Source organism: Oncorhynchus masou, chromosome 31 (assembly GCF_036934945.1).
Source record: "Oncorhynchus masou masou isolate Uvic2021 chromosome 31, UVic_Omas_1.1, whole genome shotgun sequence".
NCBI classification, from domain to species: Eukaryota; Metazoa; Chordata; class Actinopteri; order Salmoniformes; family Salmonidae; genus Oncorhynchus; species Oncorhynchus masou.
Genome location: NC_088242.1, coordinates 42,279,323 through 42,306,469, shown reverse-complemented (window position 1 = coordinate 42,306,469; position 27,147 = coordinate 42,279,323). Strand labels below are relative to the sequence as shown.

The 27,147-nt window shown below is 43.3% G+C and overlaps 1 protein-coding gene and 1 non-coding gene across 2 annotated transcripts; both read right to left on the bottom strand.

Moving 5' to 3' along the window:
- Positions 1 to 2,821: 2,821 nt before the first annotated feature.
- On the bottom strand, positions 2,822 to 2,937 carry LOC135525364 (U5 spliceosomal RNA). The gene has a single exon (XR_010453135.1). It is a non-coding gene; the product is annotated as a U5 spliceosomal RNA (small nuclear RNA).
- Positions 2,938 to 6,459: 3,522 nt separating this feature from the next.
- Positions 6,460 to 25,339, bottom strand: LOC135523957 (transmembrane protein 180-like). The gene is made up of 8 exons (XM_064950995.1): positions 25,189 to 25,339; positions 13,375 to 13,658; positions 13,110 to 13,189; positions 12,482 to 12,931; positions 11,823 to 12,040; positions 11,124 to 11,295; positions 8,607 to 8,800; positions 6,460 to 8,446 (listed from the first exon to the last, which is right to left on the bottom strand). The coding sequence occupies exons 2-8, from the start codon at positions 13,549 to 13,551 to the stop codon at positions 8,190 to 8,192; spliced, it is 1,548 nt and encodes a 515-aa protein (XP_064807067.1). The 5' UTR covers positions 13,552 to 13,658; positions 25,189 to 25,339; the 3' UTR covers positions 6,460 to 8,189.
- Between the last annotated feature and the right edge of the window lie 1,808 nt (positions 25,340 to 27,147).

The window sequence follows — 27,147 nt, the reverse complement described above, 5'->3', positions numbered from 1 at the left end:
CTTGGGGCTCCTTTGAATCATAATCCTCAGGATTCGTATATACTTCTACACTTCTTTAGCCGAACAATGCTCTGGCGCTGTTGGCTCTGTACAAACAGAGCGTCCAACAACTCCAACATTTTCAATTCCATTAAATCCCAACTTTTAAAAGGGATAAGCATGCCCAACCTAAAATCACCGACCAAACCGCCCTCCCGGATGTTTTGGTTGCAGATTTCCTCGGTGCTGATATAGAACTCCACGCAGCCACAGGGAAGTCCATTCATTCTCTGTATTTTCACCCGGTGAAATACTCTTCCTGAGTAGTCAGGGGTACTTTCCCAACGGGTCTCGTAGCCTGTGAACAAGCTGTACCCCTTGGTGATATGTCTCAGTTCGGGACACAAAACCTGGCGAAAAACCGTCCAGACTTCAACCCCATAGTCCACTCCTAATGTCTGGTTGGTATATTCTTCTCCTTCGGCTACCGTATAGAGTTTCACTCTACAGGCCAAGTAATCAAACAGATACCCCCGTTGCTGTCCATTAGACATCAGCACTTCATCTTTCAGCGCAGTTGCGGGCGGTATCTGGGTTCTATACACACTTAGAAACCGCTTTTTTGGCAGTATACTTTGCCCTTTCTCTATGTTTCAGCCGCGGTCCTGCTTCGGTTGTTACAGTCATCACAGCTTTGCCACTGATCGCAAAATCCATGTTTAAAAATTGTGTTTACTGTTCTGGGTTTGCACGCCTTGTTCTGGACATTTATAATGCGTATGCCACAGCCAATACCCCAGGACATTCCTGCTTCATCAGATAACAACCCTAAGGGCAATAAAACTGGGGGCCATACTCGTTCAGGGGTATACGCCATTGAAGCGACTCTTAGGGTCATCAGATCATTTCGTCCGCAGACCTGTTCTTCCAACGCATATCCGGGTAGACTTGAAGCACTCAGGGCCTGTTCAATTTGACACAGCGCGAGTCTTATTTTAAGCCATTCTCTCATCCTTAGCGCTGGAGAAAAACTCTCGGGTTCTGCCCATTCCTCAGATTGGAATATGTAAGACATATGTCCCTCACTCGTACACAAAAATCCTTTAAAACATTCTGGAGCCTCACGCAAAACAGCCTCCAGGCTTTTGTCATTGAGTTCATGACATGAGCTGCAGAGCACCCTGAGAATTGGCCGAGGAGACATATTTTTTATGTTTAATATTCGGGCCTTTATTTTAAAAATCGCAGGCCTTGTTCTGGACATTTATAATGCATATGCCACAGCCAATACCCCAGGACATTCCTGCATCATCAGATAACAACCATAAGGGCAATAAAGCTGGGGGTGGGGAACATACACGTTCAAAAGTTAAAACACTCAACCCCCCCAGTTCAACCAGGCCCCTAGCCATCAATCACCATGACTACTTCAAAGGATGCAATATAGATGTGAAATAACACACACCCTCTAACACATGACCACAGGAACAGGATGGCCTGGCCGGAGGCCCATATTTGGACATGTACACTTCATCATGACACAGGGTCATAAATCAATTACTTTGACCCGTGCCGTCTACTTTATTCTCTCTTACCTCTTTGAAAATAACTTGACAATTGTGGGGTCTCTTCGCCAAAAATAGCTGGACATACCACCAATTACGATGCCATCCAAGTTCAGAAAGTTGCATAGCTCTGAGTTTGGTTTTAATGCCAATTTGGCCATGGTGAGTTATGTGCCGAAGCAGCGAAAGGCTGTTGTCCTCCTGAGCACCCTGCATGATGGCAAAGTGGCGGATGAGGCCAGTGCGAAGAAGAAGCCAGAGATGCTCCAATACTATTACTGCACAAAAGGAGTAGTGGACATTATGGATCAGATGGTGCGTAATTACACATGCAAACGCCAGACAAGGAGGTAGCCAATGGTGCTGCGGTACAAGCTGCTGGATGTTGCCAACCCCAACTTCATGGGAGGTGTGAACAGCATCCGACGGCTGTTCATCAAGGAGCTGGTTAAAGAGCTTGTGATCCCACACATACAGTGGCACATGGAAGCCTCTTGCAACCTGCCAAAGGTCATCACTGAGGCAATGGAAACATGTGGAGTGATGAAAAAGAGCCATGCCCTCACCATTCAGAGCAGCCAGAGCCAGAAGAGGTGCCAAGCGTTCACAATCGTTGTCGTTTATATTGATGAACTTTGTATTTTTAAATAAATGTTTTGAAATATTACAAAACATGTTTGGAGTGGATTTATTTTGTTTTTCACACAAAAAGGTTGAATGTGAAACTTTGACTGTAAGAAAAATATGCAAATATTTTCAAAAGCCCTTATGAATTTGCATGTCATCATTGAAATGTGTATCAACCTTCTGAAGAGCTACTAAAACATTTAAAACAATAAAATTATTACTGAAAGATCCAAATCAATCAGTAAATATATTTATGTTCCTCAAAATTGATAATATTTTAGACCCATATAAAGAAAACACAGATATTACATTATCGTGTCATTTTGACCTGGCATATGCATTCTTGGGGCGTCATGCTTACTATGCCCCATGGCAAAAAAATGTGGAGAATTGCAGGAAATTAACTTTAAAACGTACATTTTTCTTGCTATGAAGAGGGGGGGGGCACAAAAAAAATGTTTAGGGCCACAAAATACGCAAAAGCCGGCCCTGAATCTCAAACGGTTTTGCCTTGGAACCCAAATCGGGCAGGTTGTCTCAGTCGAGAGTTAAGAACAACTGAAAGAGATGACAATCATCCAGACATTTGAAAACAACAAACTGAAATACACAAATACAAAATATCACCACTTTGTTTCACAATGAAAGGAAGCCCCGCCGTAAAGCAGGACATCAAAAAATTAGTTGATACTCATAATGTTCCTCTCCACGGAAATCTTTAGTAAAAGGCGAAAGATTTATGCGATCTGAAGAGAAACCAGAGTGTACTGCATTTAAAAAAGTACATTTGGGAAGGCTTTCAAGAACATGACATTCCCTATAGCGGTAAAACTAATCTCGGGACCCAGAACCAAATTTCGTGCCCTGTTCAATGTGTCCAGCCATAAGAATGCATGGCAGAATATTAAGATAGTATAAATATATCCCTGTTTTAAAATATTACAGTTCAAATCGAAACTGGTTTCACGCAAGATGATGCATGGTGGGTAAATTGCTACGCATGCGCAGTTGACTAGCGAATATTGTCGGTAGGTGGCACTCTTGAGCTGATTTCACCTCAGAGCGTGTCAGAGGTTCTGGAATCAACCATGAATAATAATTTTAAAACGGCTTCAGTTCGAAAGAGAAAAATGCCCATGTAAAAAGTTAAAGAAATAAACAACAACAGGTTCTTCTGCAAAAAATAATAATCCCCATGAGAACTTGGAAAGTTTTGAATAATACATTTAGGTTCAAATATGTTTTATTAGAGCAGAGGTATAAATGTATACAAATGTACATTTTGACGTATGTGCTATTTACAAAAATGACAACAGACAAGAGTTTGACACATTTAAACTAAATGTATACATCAAAAACTGTATTAAAAGTAAAAGAGAATGACAATTAAAAAATACAACAGATTTGAGACAAGGCGACAAAAATAAATACAAATATCCTGGTTACCCCCATTCACAGTTAAGTACCCCTGATAGCCACCCATCCACACCCCGCTTCTTCCCATCCAAGAACTGAAGCATGCTGACGCCTTAACCCTGTTTCTATCCCACCCCTCGACTCCCGCATGGCCTTACCCACACCTACTGTAGAACGCCCCCCAGACCCCCCAACCTAATAACTTTTAGTAGTGATTAAAACATCTATCGAGTTTACATAGACAAAAAAAAATGTTCTGGTCCCGTTTTGTACACGTATTCATATAAACAGACCTGGTGTGACCCTACCTAGCACTCCGAAAGCCAAGGACCGAAGAGGCTTTCAAAGGCACTGATGTGGTTGAAGCGTTTGTCATTTATCCTGTTTGCCATTCCCATGCAAATAATGTACTAAAAACAATGAATTCACATGACGAATATAAGACGTAGTAGGGCTATCTATATCCCGATGTCAAATCTCACTAGGCCACTCCAGAAAGACACCTGTCACCTGTAGTAAAACATTTTGTTCAAGAAAAAAGGTAGCCTACTACGGCTGCGTTTAGACAGGCAGCCCAATTCTCCTCAGATCTTTTTGAGAGCTGATCTGATTGGTAAAAAGACTAATAAGTGAATAAAGGTCAGAATTGGGCTGCCTGCCTTAACACAGCCTCACTGACCTTCCACTTTTTGTTCCAATATGAACACTTTGCTATGTCAGCTGTGTTAAGATGGCGCCGAAGAGGATGGCTGACGTTTACATGCCCCTAACCAATTGTGCTACTTTGTTTGTTTTTTTGCCTTGTTTGTAATTTATTTATTAACTTATTTTGTACATAATGTTGCAGATACCGTCTCTCATGACCAAAAATTACTTCTGGACATGAGAACTGGGATTACTCACCACGAACTGGAAGAAGCTTTTTCCTTTAACGAGTTCGACGAGAAAGATATACTGCTCTCCCGGGAACAGGCCTAGAGCCCCGTCATTTGCGTGAAGAAAAGACAGAAGGAAAGAGGACGCTAATCGTGCTGCCTTTTGAGAATCCATAGGCGAGCGAGTAAACTCCCACTGCCATCAATTCTACTTGCTAACATGCAATCATTGGAAAATAAAATTGATGATCTGTGATGTGCAACCAGAGTAAAAAAAAAACTCTAGACCACCTTCACCCTACACACAGAGATGAATGCAAAACTCTCCCCTGCCCTCCACTAGGCTAATCTGACCATAAATCTATCCTCCTGATTCCTGTTTACAAGAAAAAACTAAAGCAGTAAGTACCAGTGACTCGTTCAATATGGAAGTGGTCAGATGATGCGGATGCTATGCTACAGAACTGTTTTGCTAGCACAGACTGGAATATGTTCCGGGATTCATCCAATGGCATTGAGGAGTATACCACCTCAGTCATCGGCTTCATCAATAAGTGCCTCGACGACGTCGTCCCCACAGTGGCCGTTCGTACATATCTCAACCAGAAGCCATGGATTACAGACAACATCCGCATCGAGCTAAAGGCTAGAGCTTCCGCTTTCAAGGAGCGGTACACTAATCCAGAAGCCTATAAGAAATCCCGTTATGTCCTCAGACGAACCATCAGACAAGCAAAGCGTCAATACAGGATGGCTGTAGTGGAGCGGGTCAAGAGTTTTAAGTTCCTTGGTATCCACATCATGGTCCAAACACATCAAGACAGTCGTGAAGAGGGCACAACAAAACATTTTCCTCCTCAGGAGACTGAAAAGATTTGGCATGGGTTCCCAGATCCTCAAAACGTTCTACAGCTGCACTATCGAGAGCATCCTGTGCTCGGTACCTGACCATAAGGCACAACAGAGGGTAGTGCATATGGCCCAGTACATCACTGGGCTCAAGCTTCCTGCCATACAGGACCTATATAATAGGTGTCAGAGGAAAGCCCATAAAATTGTCAGAGACTCCAGTCACCCAAGTCATAGACTGTTTTCTCTGGTACCGCACGTCAAGCGGTACCGGAGCACCAAGTCTAGGTCCAAACGGCTCCTTAACAGCTTCTGCCCCCAAGCCATGATACTGCTGAACAGTTAATCAAATGGCCACATACATTAACCCCCCCCCCCATTTATTTTGTACACTGCTGCTACTCACTGTTTATTATCTATGCATAGTCACTTCAACCCTACCGACATGTACAAATTACCTATAACCTGTACCTCCACACGTGGCCTCGTTATTGTTATATTATTGTGCTACTTTTTATAATTTTTTACTTGAGTATATTTGGTAAATATTTTCTTAACTCTTCTTGAACTGCACTGTTGGTTAAGGACTTGTAAGTAAGCATTTCACGGTAAGGTCTACACTTGATGTATTCGGCGCATGTGAAAAAAAAAGTTTGATTTGATTTGAACTGTCCAAAATCATGTTACCTCAGGTGTTACATCACTTGCATCTTGTCAGCGTCTGAAAATGGCTAATTAAATGACTGATCGCTGGCTCTGAATGGTTACTTGATACTCTCTGTATGGCGATTACATGCGATAGTTGGCAAGCATAGTTCGCAAAGTCCATAGTATCAATTGTATACATCAATTCATTTCATTTGAAAACAATCACAGTAAGGTATTTAATTGTTACCCAGAAATGATTTGATATCGAGATAAAAACAGCTGCATTGGACCTTAATTACAATGAAAGGTATTTGGAATTTAGTCATTAGGTTTAATAGGCCTGAGGTGTGACACCTCACCTGTCCTAGTCTAGTGAGTGAAGGTAGCCCAGACACAGACAGGAGCTCCTGGGTTTGGTGTGAGGCTGCGAGTTAGGACAAGTCTAACAGACCATAACATATCTGTGAAAGTGAGCAACAAGACCCATTCCACAAACTCTCGAGTAGTGAGATCACTTTAATAAAAGGTCACAAAGATGGTCGGAAATGGCCGATGCTACAATGAGCAGGGGTACAACCAGACAGAAACATTGTACAGTATTCCGTAACAAAACTGGCAAATACAGGCATCTCTGCTGTATACCGTAAGGATGTCTTATAAGATCAAACCTCTGCTTTCCATTCTGGCTAAGTAAATCACATGGTGCTGAAACTGGAATTCCTGAGTCACTTAAAAACACTACTATCAAGGTGTCTTCAAATTATCACAATACTTTAGAAAAAAAAATAATACTAATATGATGGAATTTAAGACTCCTTAATACTCTGTTCACATAGAAAACCATGTAGCAGCAGTATTCAATACTAAACTTTGGAAAAAGTACGGAATGTATTCTTCATGATGATCATATATTAGTTGGGTCATCATCATGGCACAACAGTTTCACATTTTCAGTCAAATCTTTGTTTCTCAATTCTCTTCATGGTACAGTATATACACAGTGTACAAAACATTAGGAACACCTTCCTAATATTGCGTAGCACCCACATTTGCCCTCAAAACAGCCTCAATTCGACGGGGCACGGATTCTACAAGGTGTCGAAAGCGTTCACGGTGGATGCTTCACACAGTTGTGTCAAGTTGGCTGGATGTCCGTTGCATGGTGGACCATTCTTTATAAACACAGGAATCTATTGAGCATGAAAAACCCAGCAGCGTTGCCGTTCTTGACACTCAAACCGGTGCTGCCTGGCACCTACTACCTACTGTTCAAAGGCACTTAAAGGTTTTCCCTTTGCCCAGTCGCCCTCTGAATGGCAAACATACGCAAGTCATAAAAATCCTTCTTTAACCCTTCATCTACACTGACTGAAGTGGATTTAACTACAATAAGGGATCATGGCATTCACCTGGTCAGTCTCATGGAAAGAGCAGGTATTCCTAATGTTTTGTACACTGTGTAAAGATACAACTCTTTCCTGAACTGGGGTACACATGTAAACAGAAGTTGTTTAGGGCCTTGATTTGTAATAGCTACCTAAATGCTAAACACATCACCTTCAAACGTTACAACAATGCGTGAGAAAACACGAGGCAATTCAGTTGAATATTGGAGATGGCAGCTATTATAGTAGAAGTACTGGTCACAGTAAAACAAATAGAGAAATAGTTGCTTGACTTTTTACAATTCTGAACATGCAGATTCATACTAGAAGTACTTCATAAAGATACAGAGCATGGTGATGGTTCAACACGAATTGTAATTTAAAGCGCAAGGTCCATGCAAATCAGGCTTCAGATTTTATACTCGTGTGCACATACACCTATTTTTTTCCTTCATACTTAATATTTTCCTTCACACAGCAATTTAACACATTTTGCCATGGGGTGAAAAATACAAAAATGGGTAACCACACTGTAATAGCAAAGTTGGTGACAATTTGTGTTCCTTTGGCTGCGCCTCAACCTAGGATGGTCTACTCGCCCTGTCCCAGAGAGGGGCATGGGAATCTTATTCTTTGATTGGCTCTGCTGTATCATTTAGTCATCAGTTCATACATATAGTCTTTGTCCTCTTAATATCAAAATAAGGCAAGATTCTCACAGTATATTTTTGTCTCTGACAGTGGGATTTAAATCCGTTCTCCAGTGTTCCATTCTGCTGACCCCAGTGGCAGAGGGTGGTATAGCATCATGCAGTTGAGTGAAGGTGCGAAGGGGCTGGCTCAGATCAGATGGCCTTGACATCCATCAGGTGGCTGTGCTGGGTTCCCTGCCTCTGGGCCTTGACGCCCTGCAGTCTGCGGCCGTGGAGGGTGAAGCGGGACCAGGCCAGTAGCTGCAGCAGGGCGCAGGAGATGGGCACAAACACCAGCAGGTAGAAACAGCCCTGGCGAAGTGGAACAGTGAAGCCTGCTTGGCCTGAGACAGGGGATGCCATCGCTGCCGCAGAGTCCTGTATGGAGTTTCTCTCAAAGATATCATAGCCTGGAAATAAAGAGAGAGATGCTGAAAATAAAGAACAGGCACGAACGCGTGGGAATCCACCTAGAGAAGGTTAGTGAAATGGGTTTGATTCTAGCATCTCCTCCATTTTCGAAGAGCCTTTATTAAAACAGACTTTTGTCGCCCCTCTGTCAATTTGTACCTGTGTAGACACACAGCAACCAGGTGCCGATGAGAGGAGCAAAGGTCTGGCCAGGCTTGGTCACCAGGGCCACCATACCGAAGAGCAGCGCTGACGCCGCCTGCTGGCGCTGGTTCACCACAAAGTCCTCATCCACCAGGTCTGTGATGACCAGGTTCAACAGCTTGCAGGTGCCCTCCGTAAACACCCGGTTACTTGGGGGGGGGGGGGGAGAAGGAGCACAAGAGTATAAGCATATTTCAGAGCCATTACTGAAGTATTGTCAACACCGTTTCCAATTTTCCCTCAACGTGAGCAAGACAAAAGGAGCTGATAGTGGACTACTGGAAACGGAGGACCGAGCACATATTCATATCGACGGGGCTGTAGTGGAGCGCGTTGAGAGCTTCAAGGAATTACACACCACACCAACACAGTCATGAACACAGGCATGACAACACCTCTTCCTCCTCATGAGGCTGAAAAGATTTAGCATTGACCCTCAGATCTTCAAAAAGTTCTACAGCTGCCCCACTGAGAGCATCTTGACTGGCTAGATCATTGTTATGTATGGCAACTGATTGGCCGCAACCAACAAGACCCTGAACAGCTTCTGCCCCCAAGCCATAAGACTGCTAAATACACTGAACAAAAATATAAAAAAACGCAACATGAAACATTTCCAAAGACTTTACTGAGTTACAGTTCATATGAGGAAATCAGTCAATTGAAATAAATGAATTACGCCCTAATCTATGGACTTCACATGACTGGGAATACAGATAAATCTGTTGCTCACAGATACCTTGAAAAAAAAGTAGGGTTGTGGATCAGACAAAAAGTCAGTATCTGGTGTGACCACCGTTTGACTCATAGAGCATGACACATCTTCACATTAAGTTGATAAGGCTGTTGATTGTGGCCTGTGGAATGTTGGCTCACTCCTCTTCAAAGGCTGTGCGAAGTTGTTGGATATTGGTTGGAACTGGAACCTGCTGTTGTACACGCCAATCCAGAGCACCCCAAACATGCTCAATTTGTGACATGTCTGATGAGTATGCAGGCCATGGAAGAACTGGAACATTTTCAGCTTCCAGGAATTGTGTACAGATCTGTCATTGGGCTGTGCATTTTCATGCTGAAACATGAAGTGATGGCGGCGGATGAATGGCACGAAAATGAGCCTCAGGATCTTGTCACAGTATCTCTGTGCATTCAAATTGATAAAATACAATTGTGTTCATTGTCTATAGCTTATGCCTGCCCATACCATAACCTCTCAGCCACCACGAGGCACTCTGTTCACAACATTGACGTCAGCAAACCACTTGCCCACACGGCACCATTCACGCTGTCTGCCATCTGCCCGGTAGAGTTGAAACTGGGACTCATCCGTGAAGGACGACAAGCACGTAGATGAGCTTTCCTGAGACAGATTCTGACAATTTTTACAGAAATTCTTCAGTTGTGCAAACCCACAGTTTCATCAGCTGTCCAGGTGGCTGGTATCAGACGATCCCGCAGGTGAAGAAGCCGGATGTGGAGGTCCTAGGCTGACATGCTTACACGTTGTCTGCGTTTGTGAGGCCAGTTGGACATACAGTACTGCCAAATTCTCTAAAACAACATTGGAGGCGACTTATGTTAGAAAAATACATCTTAAATTATCTGGCAATAGCTGGTGGACATTCCTGCAGTCAGCATGCCAATTGCAAGACATTGTGGCATTGTGTTGTGTGACAAAACTGCACATTTGTGTAATGATCATGCTCTTTAAATCAGCTTCTTGATATGCCACACCTGTCAGGTGGATGGATTATCTTGGCAAAGGAGAAAAGCTCACTAACAGGGATGTAAAAACACTTGTGTACAACATGAGAGAAATAAGCTTTTTTTGCACGTATGGAACATTTTGTGGATATTTTATTTCAGCTCATGAAACATGGGGCCAACACTTTACATGTTGCTATTATATTTCTGTTCAGTGTAGTTAACCGAATAGCTACCAGGACTATCTGCAGTGACAGCCACCCCCTCCCCCTGACTCATAACATACGCTGCTGCTTATCATCTATCCTGTTGCCATGTCACTTTGTCCATACCTGTATGTGCGTTACTGCCTCAATTGCCTCGTGCTCCTGCACACCGACTCGGTTCTGATACACCGTGTATATAAACCATGTTGCCGTTGCTCATTTTGTATTTATTCCTTGTGTTATTATCTTTCTATTTTCCTTCTCTCTGCGTTGCTGGGAAAGGGCCCGTAAGGAAGCATTTCACTGTTAGTCTACACCTGTCGTTTACGAGGCTGTGTGACAAACAAAACCTGATTTTGATTTGATCTGCTAATATACAACGATGTGGAATATGCAACCAATTTCCCCGAGCAGGAGTTTAGAAGGGAAAGAAAGGAGAAGGCAAAATGCCTCCTGGGCTAAAAGGTCAAGGCATTTATATAAAGGCCCAAACCAACAGAGAAAAGCCTCTCCTCCAGTATTCGATTGAATGAAGAAAGTGTGTGTGTGTGTGTGTCAGTACCTGGCGATGAAGATGCACAGCAGATAGACCTGGTCGGCTCCGGCCAACAGCATGGCCACACTGAGAGCCAGCTTGACCAGGAACAGCCAGCGGATGACCGTGTAGACCCCGTAGCGCTGACACAGGGTCAGGAAATACAGGTTGTTCAGGTGGGGTGCTATGTAGGAGATCCCTGTGAGGAGTTGTCAAGAGCAGCTGTTAGTGGACGGGGTACCACTTTATTTGGATAGTCTGTAGAGCATCTACAGATGGATTAACCCTAGCTCTAACCCTAACCTTAGCCCTTATCCTAATTCTAAACCTAATCTTAACAAGCAGTTGCATAAGCAACTGATAGATTGTTGAAAGTATGTCTGTTGAGCATATACAGCTGGAAAATCCAGACTAACCAAATAGTGTGACCGTGGACTGAAAAGCCACATTAAATGTATGCAGACAAGTGATAAACTGTTTCCTCACATTCTAAGAACTAATCCTTCCATAAAATGTAAACAGACCAAAACGAATAGCCTGGTCCCAAATGTTTGTGCTGTCTCGCCAACTCCTATGGTCATTTGTCAGGCCAAACGTGACAATGGCCATAGAAATTGCCAAGACAGCCCCAAACAAATCTGGGATCAGGGTATGAAACTAAGCCCATTCTATACTTGAGGCCCATCCCTTGTCATGGTGCATATATCCAAGCAGTACTCCTCTTACCCAGCAGAATGGAGCCGGTGGAGGCAGAGATGCTGTCAGAGAGGAGGTGCTCCAGGAACAGAGGGAAGAAGTTGTTGTTGAAGTGACAGTGAAACACCTGGACCAGGTTCATAGAGGCGAACCACATGAAGTTTCTGTGCTTGGAGAGCTGCCTTAGATACTCTCCTAGAGTGACTGGCTTCTCCTGCTGGGTTAGAGGGCCCTGGCCAATACTCAACCTGAGCCAGAGGGAAGGCGGGATTAGTGAAATGACATCTAGTGTAACATCACACACACACACACACACACACACACACACACACACACACACACACACACACACACACACACACACGAGATTGAGTCTGTAACCTGAGCAGGTGTTGCTGTTTATCTACCTACCCAACAGACTGAATGAGTGTGTGCAAACTGTGCATCAATTCTATTTGCTCACATGTCAGTCTCTTTGAAATTCCCATTAGCAAGAAAAATGCCTGGCCAAGGCTGGAATAGACACCACAGGAGTAGAAAGATTAAATGCCTGATTTGAGGCCATAAGGTGAGTTGTGGGAAGCAAACCAAGAATGGGTGTCGTTATTCAGTTACCACTTGCTTGTCAGTGCATAATGTAAACCAAGTGTTTCTCAAGTGCATACATGATGAATAATAATGTCACCTACTCTTTGAGTTTCAGCGCCTCGTCCCGTCTCAGGCGCGCCTCTTTCTGAAAGCGGCTCTTCAACAGGCGCGACACGGCAGTGAAGCCTAGTGCGGAGACGACCGCCAGCGCTACGCAGAACAGCCGGAACGAGTAGAAGTCACCCTTGTCCCAGACGCTGTAGGACAGGAAGACAGAGAGCGAGCCCAGGGCACTGAACAGAGAGCAGTGGAAGTTGAGGCGCGTGCGGTCGTAGGCCGACACGGCCAGGTCGGCCAGCAGGGCGTTGTGGTTGAGGTCCACCACGGTGAGGAAGCCGTCATACAGGCACAAGCACACCAGGAACTGGAGGCCCGGCCGCGCCCATGACACCCAGAAAGCCAGGAAGGAGAGGGCGAACAGGGGGCCATTCCTAGAGAGGGCAGCCAGACGCTTTAGTACCACCTCTGGGCTGGAGATCTGGGGGCCAGATCTACGATAGAGGGGAGAGAGAAAAAAAGGATAGTGCAATGGTAAAGAAACGTCTACCACTAACTGTGCTATCCAACCGTGCTTCCAAGACAGTGCGAAAAAGAGAGAGACGTAGAGATTGAAAAAGAGAGAGAGGTGCACCATTGATTTGAGAAAACGATGAAAAGAGAATGTCTTACTGTGGGGAGCTGAGGAAGGAGCGGTCACTCAGCCAGCCGAAGAGAGGGTCGTTTAAGCTGTTCCATATCAGGAACACTGTCTGTGTGGGACAGAGAGTCAGTGGTGGAGGAGTAAGTGTAACAGGACAGTTAAACATCCTAACCCAGAAAAAAGCCAGGTATCAGTCTTTCTGCTTTATCCAACACATTTGTCATCGTCTAAAGCAGAAAGCGTCCAAACCACAAATATTATAATCATCCATTGAAGGCAAGAACTGTCACTCACCTCGCCGACCCAAAAGGAGAGCTTGTCGATCTTATAAACGGAGACAAAGGTCTCCACGTAGTAGAGCAGGAAGACGTTGTGCAGGATGGAGACAAACAGGGACAGGGAGCCGTAGAGGACCGCAGTGGGGACACCAGTGGAGACAGCGAGCCTGCAGTCACAGCCCCTACTGCCCATTCTTCTCACTCAAGTCGCTTTGCTGTTCCGTGCCCCGCCGCCACACCCCACCACACTCATCGAGTCATCCCACAGACCAGGGGGCTGGGGCACCACCGTACCCACTCCTACCAGAGCAAACAAGACACATGTCAACAACCATTTGGAGGGCAGACTAAATGTGGATGTGTGAAGTGTGAGGTGGGATAGGCTGGGTTAATGTACAGCGTGGGAGAAGAGACCGCTTTAGCGAATAGACACAAAGGAGCAAGAGTAACACAGCTTACTTAGAGTGCATTCGGAAAGCATTCAGACCCCACATTTTGTTACATTACAGCCTTGTTCTCAAATTGATGAAATAAAACATTTCCTCATCAATCTACATACAATACCCCAAAATGACAAAGCAAAAACAGTTTTGAAAAGTTTGCCAATTTATTAAAAAAACAGAAATACCTTATTTATTTAAAAGTATTCAGACCCTTTGCTATTGGACTCGAAATTGAGCTTAGGTGCATCCTGTTTCCATTGATCATCCTTGAGATGTTTTTACAACTTGGAGTCCACCTGTGGTAAATTCAATTGATTGGAAATGATTTGGAAAGGCACACACCTGTCTATATAAGGTCCCACAGTTGACAGTTCATGTCAGAGCAAAAACCAAGCCACGAGGTCAAAGGAATTGTCCGTAGAGCTCCAAGACAGGATTGTGTCGAGGCACAGATCTGGGGAAGAGTACCAACAAATGTCTGCAGCATTGACGGTCCCCAAGAACAGAGGCCTCCATCTTTCTTAAAATGTAAGAAGTTTGGACTCTCAGACCACGAGAAACAAAATTATCTGGTCTGATGAAACCACGATTGAACTCTTTGGCCTGAATGCCAAGCGTCACCTCGGGTGGAAACCTGGCAACATCCCTACGGTGAAGCATGGTGGTGGCAGCATCATGTGGTGGGGATGTTTTTCTGGGACTATGAGACTGTCTTTGCCTCAAACCTGACTAAACGGAGCAAAGTACACCCAACCAGCCTCACAACAGCAGACCACGTGTAACAAAGCCAGCCTAGGACCTCCACATCTGGCTTCTTCACCTGCGGGGCGCTGAGGCATATTTCTGTCTGTAATAATGCCTTTTGTGGGGAAAAACATTCTCCCCTATGACCTTCCAGGCCCACCCATGGCTGGGCCCTTGCCCAGTCATGTGAAATCCATAGATTAGGGCCTAATTATTTTATTTCAACAGACTGATTTCCTTATATGAACTGTAACTAAAATGAACTGTAAGTAAAATCTTTGAAATTGTTGCATGTAGGGTTGCAAAGGTTTGGAAACTTTCCGGTAAATTACTGGAATTTTTCAGGAATTGTTCCATGGGAAGTCTTATGGGCAGGTGGACGGTAGCGTCCCAACCTGGTCAACATCCAGTGAAATTGCAGAGCGCGAAATTCAAATGACAGAAATATAAATATTTAACATTCATGAAAATACATCAAAATAAAGCTTAACTTCTTGTTAATCCAGCCGCTGTGTCAGATTTCAAAAAGTCTTTACGGCGAAAGCACACCATGCGATTATCTGAGGACAGCACCCCGCATACAAAACATGAAAAAAAAAATTTCAACCAAGCAGGTGTGACACGAAAGTCAGAAATAGCGATATAATAAATGCCTTACCTTTGAAGATCTTCTTCTGTTGGCACTCCAAAAGGTCCCAGTTACATCACAAATGGTCCTCTGGTTCGATAAAGTCCTTCTTTATATCCATAAAAAGTTTAGCTGGCGTGCTTCATTCAATAATCCACCGGTTTCGCTCCTTCAAAATGCATACAAAATGAATCCCAAACGTTACCAATAAACTTATCCAAACAAGTCAAACAACGTTTATAATCAAACCTTAGGTACCCTAATATGTAAATAAACGATACAATTTAAGACGGAGAATAGTATGTTCATTACCAGAGATAAATAACAAAGAACGCGCTTTCACCTCCGCATGCACATGGAAACACTACAGCCAAAATGGGAGCCACTTAGAAAAACTACAACTTCTAGCTCATTTTTCCCAAAACCAGCCCGAAACTCTTTCTAAAAAGACTTGACATCTAGTGGAAGCCCTAGGAACTGCAATCTGGGATGACTTTGCCTCACAATAAACATGAAAGCCATTGGAAACAGTGGAAGGCTGAATATTATTATTTTTTGGATGCCATATCAGCCTGCCACATTTTAACAGTTTTAGAAACCTTTGAGTGTTTTCTATGCAAATCTACCAATTATATGCATATCCTAGCTTCTGGGCCTGAGTAACAGGCAGTTTACTTTGGGATATACATAAGACAAATCTAGATCTGTGGAATAATTTGGTTAAACTATCAATAGAATAAAATATTCAATAGAATTGCAACCCTCTGCATGCACAGTGCATGGGGCGGCAGGGTAACCTAGTGGTTCGAGCTGAGCTGACAAGGTACAAATCTGTCATTCTGCCCCTGAACAGGCAGTTAATCCACTGTTCCTAGGCCTTCATTGAAAATAAGGGTTTGTTCTTAACTGACTTGCCTAGTTATAATTTTTATTTTATTTAAAAAAATCTTCCATCACATGTGCAGTGTACTCTTCCATCACATGTACAGCGGATTCTTAAGATCTTGCACACTAATGAGATGCTATTGAGCCCACACTACTACACTGTCTGAGCCAAGGACTACCTGCCTTCTGGTAAGTTTTGATTACAATACTGGGTGGGGTGAATATACACTGCTCAAAAAAAGGGAACACTTAAACAACACAATGTAACTCCAAGTCAATCACACTTCTGTGAAATCAAACTGTCCACTTAGGAAGCAACACTGATTGACAAAAAATTTCACATGCTGTTGTGCAAATGGAATAGACAACCGGTGAAAATTATAGGCAATTAGCAAGACACCCCCAATAAAGGAGTGGTTCTGCAGGTGGTGACCAGAGACCACTTCTCAGTTCCTATGCTTCCTGGCTGATGTTTTGGTCACTTTTGAATGCTGGCGGTGCTTTCACTCTAGTGGTAGCATGAGATGGAGTCCACAACCCACACAAGTGGCTCGGGTAGTGCAGCTCATCCAGGATGGCACATCAATGCGAGCTGTGGCAAGAAGGTTTGCTGTGTCTGTCAGCGTAGTGTCCAGAGCATGGAGGTGCTACCAGGAGACAGGCCAGTACATCAGGAGACGTGGAGGAGGCCGTAGGAGGGCAACAGCAGCAGCAGGACCGCTACCTCCGACTTTGCGCAAGGAGGAGCAGGAGGAGCACTGCCAGAGCCCTGCAAAATGACCTCCAGCAGGCCACAAATGTGCATGTGTCTGCTCAAACAGTCAGAAACAGACTCAATGAGGGTGGTATGAGGGCCCGACGTCCACAGGTGGGATTTGTGCTTACAGCTCAACACCGTGCAGGACGTTTGGCATTTGCCAGAGAACACCAAGATCGGCAAATTCGCCACTTCACAGATGAAAGCAGGTTCACACTGAGCACGTGACAGACGTGACAGTCTGGAGACGCCGTGGAGAACGTTCTGCTGCCTGCAACATCCTCCAGCATGACCGGTTTGGCGGTGGGTCAGTCATGGTGTGGGGTGACATTTCTTCGGGAGGGCGCACAGCCCTCCATGTGCTCGCCAGAGGTAGCCTGACTGCCATTAGGTACCGAGATGAGATCCTCAGACCCCTTGTGAGACCATATGCTGGTGCGGTTGGCCCTGGGTTCCTCCTAATGCAAGACAATGCTAGACCTCATGTGGCTGGAGTGTGTCAGCAGTTCCTGCAAGAGGAATGCATTGATGCTATGGACTGGCCCGCCCGTTTCCCAGACCTGGATCCAATTGGGCACATCTGGGACATTATGTCTCGCTCCATCCCCCAACAGACTGTTGACTTTTGTTGCACCACAGACTGTCCAGGAGTTAGCGGATGCTTTAGTCCAGGTCTGGGAGGAGATCCCTCAGGAGACCATCCGCCACCTCATCAGCAGCATTCCCAGGCGTTGTAGGGAGGTCATACAGGCACGTGGAGGCCACACACACACACTACTGAGCCTCATTTTGACTTGTTTTAAGGACATTACATCAAAGTTGGATCAGCCTGTAGTGTGGTTTTCCACTTTAATTTTGAGTGCGACTCCAAATCCAGACCTGTGTGATTTTGTTGTCGGCACATTCAACTATGTAAAGAAAAAAAGTATTTAATAAGAATATTTACTTCATTCAGATCTAGGATGTGTTATTTTAGTGTTCCCTTTATTTTTTTGAGCAGTGTATTTTAGGAGAGAGTGGTAAAGCAGACTGAAACCTATAGCAGTAGACATTGCACGGATTGAGGGAGAAAATGCCATCCTGTCTGATGTTCAGACTCTGCTTGCAGATGTAAGAGAAGAAATCCATACTGCCCACTTCACTGTTGCTCCAAGCAGAGGAAACTGCAGTTCTGAAATACATCAAAAAGGGAGAAGACTTCTGCCTGAAGCCTAAACACGCCACAGTGTACATGTTGGACCCCAAGTATGCTGGCAAGAGCATCCTGTCTGGTGCAGAGATCAACAAGGCCTATGGTGACATCCCTACTGTGACTCACCACCCTGGCCTGGATGAGGGCAAGGTTCTTGGCAGTCTGGCGAAGTACACAGTTCCAAGCAAGACTTTGGGATGGAGATGAAACATGGCAGTCGTACCAACATATCTCATCAGCCACCTGGTGGAAGGGACTTTGTGGATCTGAGGCTCTTTCCCCTGTGGCCTCAAACATCCTCCAAATCCCACCAACATCAGCCGCCTCAGAGCGCAACTGGTCCTTGTTTGGGAACACACACACACACACACACACACACACACACACACACACACACACACACACACACACACACACACACACACACACAGCAAAGCACGCAACAGGCTGATCAATACAAGGGTTGAAAAATTGGTGGCCATCCGGGCAAATTTGAGGCTTTTTGAGCCTGACAATGAGCCATCCTCAACAAGGTTGGAAAGTGACAGTGAAGATGAGGCCTCAGAGTCTGATGTTCAGAAGGTGGACATTGTGGAGGTCCCGGGAGAAGACATGGAAGCCTGAGAGGAAGACAACCAAAGCTTTAGTTTCTAGACTATCATTTTACAGATGGGAGACGCGATGGATCATGGAGGATCATTCAATATTCCATTTCTTTTGTTGTTCATTGAAATCATCCCATGTGTAGAGTCAACTCATTGAAAGTTCAATTCGTCACTAAATTGTATTGTATTGTATTCTATTGGAAGGATTGAATCAATAATTTGCAAGTATGTCTAATTATGATGAGGTAAAATGTTTATGGTAAATATATCCAATGCAAAAAACATCTACATTTAAATGGTATGAATATTAATTTGCATATATTCCCATTAATTCCCATTATTTCCCACCTCTGAATATTCCCCAAAATGTGCAACCATAGTTGCAGGTTGTGTTTATATTTTTGTTCAGTATACAGTATATACACTGAGTATGTCCACTTCACCGTCAGACCATTTTATTGGTAACTACACTACCGGACAAAAGTTTTAGAACACCTAGTCATTCAAGGGTTTTTCTTTATTTTTACAATTTTCTACATTGTAGAATAATAGTGAAGACATTAAAACTATTAAATAACACATAGAAATCATGTAGAAACCAAAAGTGTTAAACAAATCAACATTCATTTTACATTTCAGATTCTTCAAATAACCACCCTTTGCCTTGATAACAACTTTGCACACGCTTGGCATTCTCTCAACCAGCTTCATGGGGTAGTCACCTGGAATGCATTTCAATTAACAGATGTGCCTTCTTAAAAAGTTCATTTGAGGAATTTCTTTCCTTCTTAATGTATTTGAGCCAATCAGTTGTGTTGTGACAAGGTAGAGGGGTATACAGAAGATAGCCCTATTTGGTAAAAGCCATATTATGGCAAGAACAACTCAAATAAGCAAAGAGAAATGACAGTCCATCATTATTTTTTGACTAAGGTCAGTCAATACGGAAAATGTCTTCAAGTGCAGTCGCAAAAACCATCAAGTGCTATGATGAAACAGGCACACACGAGGACCGCAACAGGAATGGAAGACCCAGAGTTACCTCTGAAGAACTTATCCTGTGCAGCAGAGTTACCAGAAATTACAGCCCAAATAAATGCTTCACAGAGTTCAAGTAACAGACACATCTCAACATCAACTGTTCAGAGGAGACTGTGGAAGGAGATCGGTGGAAATGTGTCCTTTGGTCTGGAATCGAAATTTGTGATTTTTGATTCTTACCACCATGTCTTTGAGAGATGTGGTGTGGGTGAACGGATGATCCCCGCATGTGTATTTCCCACCGTAAAGCTTGGAGGAGGAGGTGTTATGGTGTTTTAGTGGTGACACCGTCTGTGATTATATTTAGAAACCAAGGCACACATAACCAGCATGACTACCGCAGCATTCTGCAGCAATACGCCATCACATCTGGTTTGGGCTTAGTGGGACTATCATTTGTTTTTCAACAGGACAATGACCCAACACACCTCCAGATTGAGTAAGGGCTATTTGACCAAGAAGGAGAGTGATGAGTGCTGCAACAGATGACCTGGCCAAAAATAGTACAAATAAAGAAAAACCCTTGAATGATGTTCTAAAAACTTTTGACTGGTAGTGTACACGTTAATGTAAAAGTTTTATTTGGTTGTGATCCAATACGTAATATACAGTTGAAGTTGGAAGTTTACATACACCGTAGCCAAATACATTTAAACTCCGTATTAGGTGAGTTAGGATCACCACTTTATTTTAAGAATGTAAAATGTCAGAATAATAGTAGAGAATGATTCATTTCAGCTTTTATTTATTCATCACATTCCCAGTGGGTCAGAAGTATACATGCACTCAATTAGTACTTGATAGCATTGCCTTTAAATTGTTTAAATTGGGTCAAACATTTCAGGTAGCCTTCCACAAGCTTCCCACAATAAGTTGGGAATTTTGGCCCATTCCTCCTGACAGAGCTGGTGTAACTGAGTCAGGTTTGATCAGCCTGTTGCGTCCTTGCTCGCACACGCTTTATTAGTTCTGTCAACACATTTTCTAGAGAATTGAGGTCAGGACTTTGTGATGGCCACTCCAATACCTTGACTTTGTTGTCCTTAAGCCATTTTCCCATAACTTTGGAAGTATGCTTGGGGTCGGCAGTGTAGCCTAGTGGTTAGAGCGTTGGACTAGCAACCGGAAGGTTGCGAGTTCAAACCCCCGAGCTGACAAGGTACAAATCTGTCGTTCTGCCCCTGAACAGGCAGTTAACCCACTGTTCCCAGGCCATTGAAAATAAGAATTTGTTCTTAACTGACTTGCCTGGTTAAATAAAGGTAAAAAAAAAAAAAAAAAGCTTGGGGTCATTGTCCATTTAGAAGACCCATTTGCGACCAAGCTTTAACTTCCTGACTGATGTCTTGAGATGTTGCTTCAATATATCAATACATAATCAAAAAAATACATAATTTTCCTCCCCCATGATGCAATCTATTTTGTGAAGTGCACCAGTCCCTTCTGCAGCAAAGTACCCCCACAACATGATGCTTACATCCCTGTGCTTCACGGTTGGGATGGTGTTTTCAGCTTGCAAGCCTCCCCCTTTTCCCTCCAAACCTAATGATGGTCATTATGGCGAAAGAGTTCTATTTTAGTTTCATCAGACCAGAGGACATTTCTCCAAAAAGTACAATCTTTGTCCCCATGTGCAGTTGCAAAACGTAGCCTGGCTTTTTTGGAGCAGTGGCTTCTTCGATATCTCGATATAGGACTCATTTTACTGTGGATATAGATACTTTTGTACCCGTTTCCTCCAGCATCTTCACAAGGTCGTTTGCTGTTGTTCTGGGATTGATTTACACTTTTCACACCAAAGTACGTTCATCTCTAGGAGACAGAACGCATCCCCTTGCTGAGAGGTGTGACGGCTGCGTGGTCCCATGGTGTTTATCCTTGCACACTATTGTTTGTACTGATGAACTTGGTACCTTCAGGAGTTTGGAAATTGCTCCCAAGGATGAACCAGCCGTGTGGAGGTCTACAATTTTTTTGCTGAGTTCTTTTGATTTTCCCATGATGCCAAGCAAAGAGGCACTGAGTCTGAAGGTAGGTCTTGAAATACATCCACAGGTACACCTCCAAATGACTCAAATTATGTCAATTAGCCTATTAGAAGCTTATAAAGACATGACATAATTTTCTGGAATTTTCCAAGCTGTTTAAAGGCACAGTCAACATAGTGTATGTAAATTTCTGACTAGAGGTCGACCGATTAATCGGAATGGCCGATTAATTAGGGCCGATTTCAAGTTTTCATAACAATCGGAAATCTGTAGTTTTGGATGCCGATTTTGCCAATTTTTTACAACTTTATTTAACGAGGCAAGTCAGTTAAGAACACATTCTTATTTTCAATGACGGCCTAGGAACGGTGGTTTAACTGCCTTGTTCAGGAGCAGAACAGATTTTTACCTTGTCAGCTCAGGGATTCAATCTTGCAACCTTACGGTTAACTAGTCCAACGCTCTAACCACCTGCCCCACGAGGAGCCTGCCTGTTACACGAATGCAGTAAGAAGCCAAGGTAAGTTGCTAGCTAGCATTAAACTTATATTATATAAAAAAATCTATCAATCATAATCACTAATTATAACTACACATAGTTGATGAGATTACTAGTTAGAGTGTCCTGCATTGCATATTATCGATGCGGTGCGCAGTCGCAAAAAAGGACTGTCGTTGCGCCAACATGTACCTAACCATAAACACCAATGCCTTTCTTAAAATCAATACACAAAAGTATATATTTTTAAACCTGCATATTTAGCTAAAAGAAAGGTTAGCAGGCAATATTAACCAGGTGAAATTGGGTCACTTCTCTTGCGTTCGTTTTGCCAGCAGCTCTTCGCAATGCTTTAAGCATTGCGCTGTTTATGACTTCAAGCCTATCAACTCCCAAGATTAGGCCGGTGTAACTGATGTGAAATGGCTAGCTAGTTAGTGGGCTGCGCACTAATAGCGTTTCAAATGTCACTCGCTCTGAGACTTGGAGTAGTTCTTCCCCTTGCTCTGCATGGGTAACGCTGCTTTGAGGGTGGCTGTTGTCGATGTGTTTCCGGTTCGAGCCCAGTAAGCGGTGAGGAGAGGGATGGAAGCTATACTAAAGTGCCTATAAGAACATCCAATAGTCATAGGTATTTGAAATACAAATCGTATAGAGAGAAATAGTCCTATAATTCCTATAATGACTATAACCTAAAACTTCTTACATGGGAACGTTGAAGACTCATGTTAACAGGAACCACCAGCTTTCATATGTTCTCATGTTCTGAGCAAGAAACATAAACGTTAGCTTTCTTACATGGCACATATTGCACTTTTACTTTCTTCTCCAACACTTTGTTTTTGCATTACTTAAACCAAATTGAACATGTTTCATTTATTTGAGGCTAAATTGATTTTATTGGTGTATTATATTAAGTTAAAATAAGTGTTCATTCAGTATTGTTGTAGTTGTCATTATTACAAATAAATAAAACATTTTTTTTTTTTTAAATCAGACGATTAATCGGTATCGGCTTTTTTTGGTCCTCCAATAATTGGTATCGGTGTTGAAAAATCATAATCGGTCGACCTCTACTTCTGACCCACTCGAATTGTGATACAGTGAATTATAAGTGAAATAATCTGTCTGTAAACAATTGTTGGGAAAAAATACTTGTGTCATGCACAAAGTAGATGTCCTAACCGACTTGCCAAAACTATAGTTTAACAACAAATTTGTGGAGTGGTGGAAAAACTGTTTTAATGACTCCAACCTAAGTGTATGTAAACTTCCAACTTCAACTGTAGTACACATGATTTGAATAATGAATACTCCTACTGTATTCATTAAGTGAGAGTGAAGTTATGAGCAGTAGCTGAGCCTTAGGCTGCATCCTAAATGGCACCCACTTCCTTACATAGGGGTTTGGTCAAAGGTAGTGCACTACATTGGGAATAGGGTCCCATTTAGGATGCAGACTTAGTTAATCTAGGTCAGTCTCCTCTGACCTAGGAACAGCTGGATGACAGGACGGTGTAATCCTATCTGCCGATTATTGTGATTTTGGGTTCTGTCTTTCATGATACTAACTCCACCTCACTGTCCTCTGAAAAGATTTGGCTGGCCACCTTTACAGAGGATGAGAGACACAATGGAAAAGGCACTGAATCTCTTGATGCTCACATTCCAGCTTTTGGTATTTTCTTGTTCTATGGTTGGTTCTGAGGCACACTAAGGTGGAGCCTTGCTTTGTTAGGTGTCAATTAAGGAAAGGAGTCTAAGTTCGATAGAGTTCTGTTATGTTGAATCACTTCAGCAAATCATTCTATCATCTGTTATTTGTCAACAGGGTGGAGCGAGTCTGAAAAGCATTGGTTCGAAAGCTTAAGAATGTATTTTTCCAGTCTTTTGTGGCCTGGTGGTTTACTGCTACTGCTGTAGGTTTGACATCTGAAGTGAAGCATAGAGGTTCCCCGCTATGATCCAGCACGATTCAGCCTTCAGAACACAAGTCTCACATGTGGCGTCCAATGGAATCTTTGTTGTGTTAATAATGCCTAGGCTCTGACTCCACACCTGCCTGTTAGCTGCTACACCACACAAGCCATGGCCCTGTCCCAGCATTACCCATGTAATGTTTTCTCCAACAGGTTCTCAGCAGAGAAATTGCACACAGAGTTCTGATCAGGCCAAATGTCAACAAATAGGCCTACGAGTAGAACAAATGCAAGCTGTGTCTGGTCCCATCAGATCCATGCAGTGGAGAGGAACGACTGCATTGGATCACATCTCACAATGTGATTCCCATCTCACTTAATCTTCTGGGAACAGAGAGAAAAGTAGTTTGTGTACAGTATAGTTCAGTACACCTCTGACGAGGGCCAACTCTAGTTATAGTGGATGCCAGGGCAGCTCTCTCACCTGCCCGCTAAGACTGGAGAGGCTTCTTGGCAGAGAGAGCAGGTGGGCTGGCAGAGAGAGGGCTGTGCACTTGTTGTGTACTCTACTCTACACAGCTAGTTCGTCACACTGTGTTAGGTACTGTGAAAGTGCGTGGGACTGTGGTCTGATACTTGATCTCTGGGGCTGGGCTGATGAGCGAATAGACCTCTGGGAATAAGCAGCCAAGTGTTCTCTCCCACTCCCATTGTTCGACCCCACTTCCGACACACACACACACACACACACACACACACACACACGCGCGCGCGCCCGCGCGTTCCTAACGAAAGCTGCTATAACAATACTGGGTGGCTTACAGGAATTAGATGCAGTAAAGGGAGCTATTGCTATCACACACACACATCTAGTTAGCTAGTGAGGTAGCTATACACATACAGATAGCTAGCTACACAATATATAGTTGCGGCCCAGTATCAGATGTGTCCAGTCGTTCTACAGGTTAGATAGCTACCGTTAGCTGTATTCGCTGCATCAGCTGTCGCCGAGACGTACAAAGACAGGTCGACAGCTGGTAGCTAGCGTAGGCTAACCACTAAACCAGCGAGTTAACTAGCTAGACCTGTGGTTAGACCAATCCCCTAACAAAACGGAAAATGTACTTACCATTATCATTAAACGAAGCATCGGAAACTAATTGGAAACCCTTCCAATCAATACAAGCCACAGTTTACGTTGCATTAGTAGACGTCACAACAAATGACTGTAATCAGCCACGAATAGGGGTTTCCCAAGAGAGGAAGAGGCAAGCGAGAGGCTTTACTCCTCCCAAAATGGGTCCACCTTAAGCATGTTACCAGTTTTGTATGGGGAAGACTGGGTGTGTTGAATTGAGTCAAGATACAATGAATTGCTGTTTTGACACGCGAGGCTTATTTTATACGATAGATGTTTCGCTATGCTAAGGTTATTACGAGTGTACTGATATAAGTGTGATGCACGTGACATCCCGGCAATTTTGCGAAAAACTGCTTAATATCGGAGCTGCACTTCCTAACCCCTGCCAAATGTATGACCATAGACCCACAAATAATTCGAAAACGAATCACATTTTGATAAACTCCCATATCTGTTGGGTGAAATACCACAGTGCGCAATCACAGCAGCAAGATTTGTGACCTGTTGCCACAAGAGCAACCAGTGGAGAACAAACACCATTGTAAATACAACCCATATTTATATTTATTTATTTTCCATTTTGTACTTGAACTATTTGCACATCATTACAACATTGTATGTATACATAATATGATATTTGAAATGTCTTCTACACTTTTGTGAGTGTAATGTTTACTATTTTATTTCTTATTGTTTATTTCACTTTTATTTATTATCTATTTCACTTGATTTGGCAATGTAAACATATGTTTCCCATTCCAATAAAGCCCTTTGAATTGAACTGACTAGCATCTCCCTCTCCATTGAATTCAGGCTGCTGACGTCAATACATCGAATATTTAAAAAAAAAAACATTAAAATAACGAGACGTATTCACCAATCCAAAGAGAGCAATAGGCGGGCTCTTAACAGCCTTCAGTTGACAACGAATATGAATAGGGTGGAGACACAAGCATCTCGTCTTTATACCCAGTATCTCTAAATTCCCCTCTCATTTCTTTGTAGTATGACAAGGGTTATAGCGCCACCTATATGAGCACTACATCCCGAGGGGCTGATGTATGGAGATTGTGACATCCGGTTAAATGGCGTCTCTTGACAAGAAAAGATCAAGATGTACCGTTGAAGTACCGTCGTTTTTCATCCACTCCACAAATTTCTTGTTAACAAACGATCGTTTTGGCAAGTCGGTTAGGACATCTACTTTGTGCATGACACAGGTCATTCTTCCAACAATTGTTTAAAGACAGATTATTTCACTTATCCACTGTATCACAATTCCAGTGGGTCAGAAGTTTACATACACTAAATTGACTGTACCTTTAAACAGCTTGGCAAATTCCAGAAAATGATTTCATGGCTTTAGAAGCTTCTGATAGGCTAATTGACATAATTGGAGTCAATTGGAGGTGTACCTGTGAATGTATTTCAAGACCCACCTTCAAACTCAGTGCCTCTTTGCTTGACATCATGGAAAATCAAAAGAACTCTGCCAAGACCTCCAAATACCTGAAGGTACCAAGTTCATCAGTACAAACAATAGTATGCAAGTATAAACATCTTGGGACCATGCAGCCGTCATATCGCTTAGGAAGGAGACGTGTTCTGTCTCTTAGAGATGAACATACTTTGGTGTGAAAAGTGCAAATCAATCCCAGAACAACAGCAAAGGCCCCTGTGAAGATGCTGGAGGAAACAGGTACAAAAGTATCTAAATCCACAGTAAAATGAGTCCTATATCGACATAACCTAAAAGGCCACTCATCATAAAAACCCGAGACTACGGTTTGCAACTGCACATGGGGACAAAGATTGTACTTTTTGGAGAAATGTCCTCTGGTCTGATGGAACAAAAATAGAACTGTTTGGCCATAATGACAATCGTTATGTTTGGAGGAAAAAGGGGGAGGCTTGCAAGCTGAAGAACACCATCCCAACCGTGAAGCA

What these genes read in the sequence shown, in the direction of transcription:
- LOC135523957 (XM_064950995.1), bottom strand. Translation starts at nt 13,551, where the DNA reads ATGGGCAGTAGGGGCTGTGACTGCAGGCTCGCTGTCTCCACTGGTGTC. An exon ending in TCTCCTTTTGGGTCGGCGAG is followed by an intron (nt 13,190 to 13,374) that starts GTGAGTGACAGT and finishes TGTCCCACACAG; the next exon opens with ACAGTGTTCCTGATATGGAA. An exon ending in CACCGGCTCCATTCTGCTGG is followed by an intron (nt 11,296 to 11,822) that starts GTAAGAGGAGTA and finishes AACTCCTCACAG; the next exon opens with GGATCTCCTACATAGCACCC.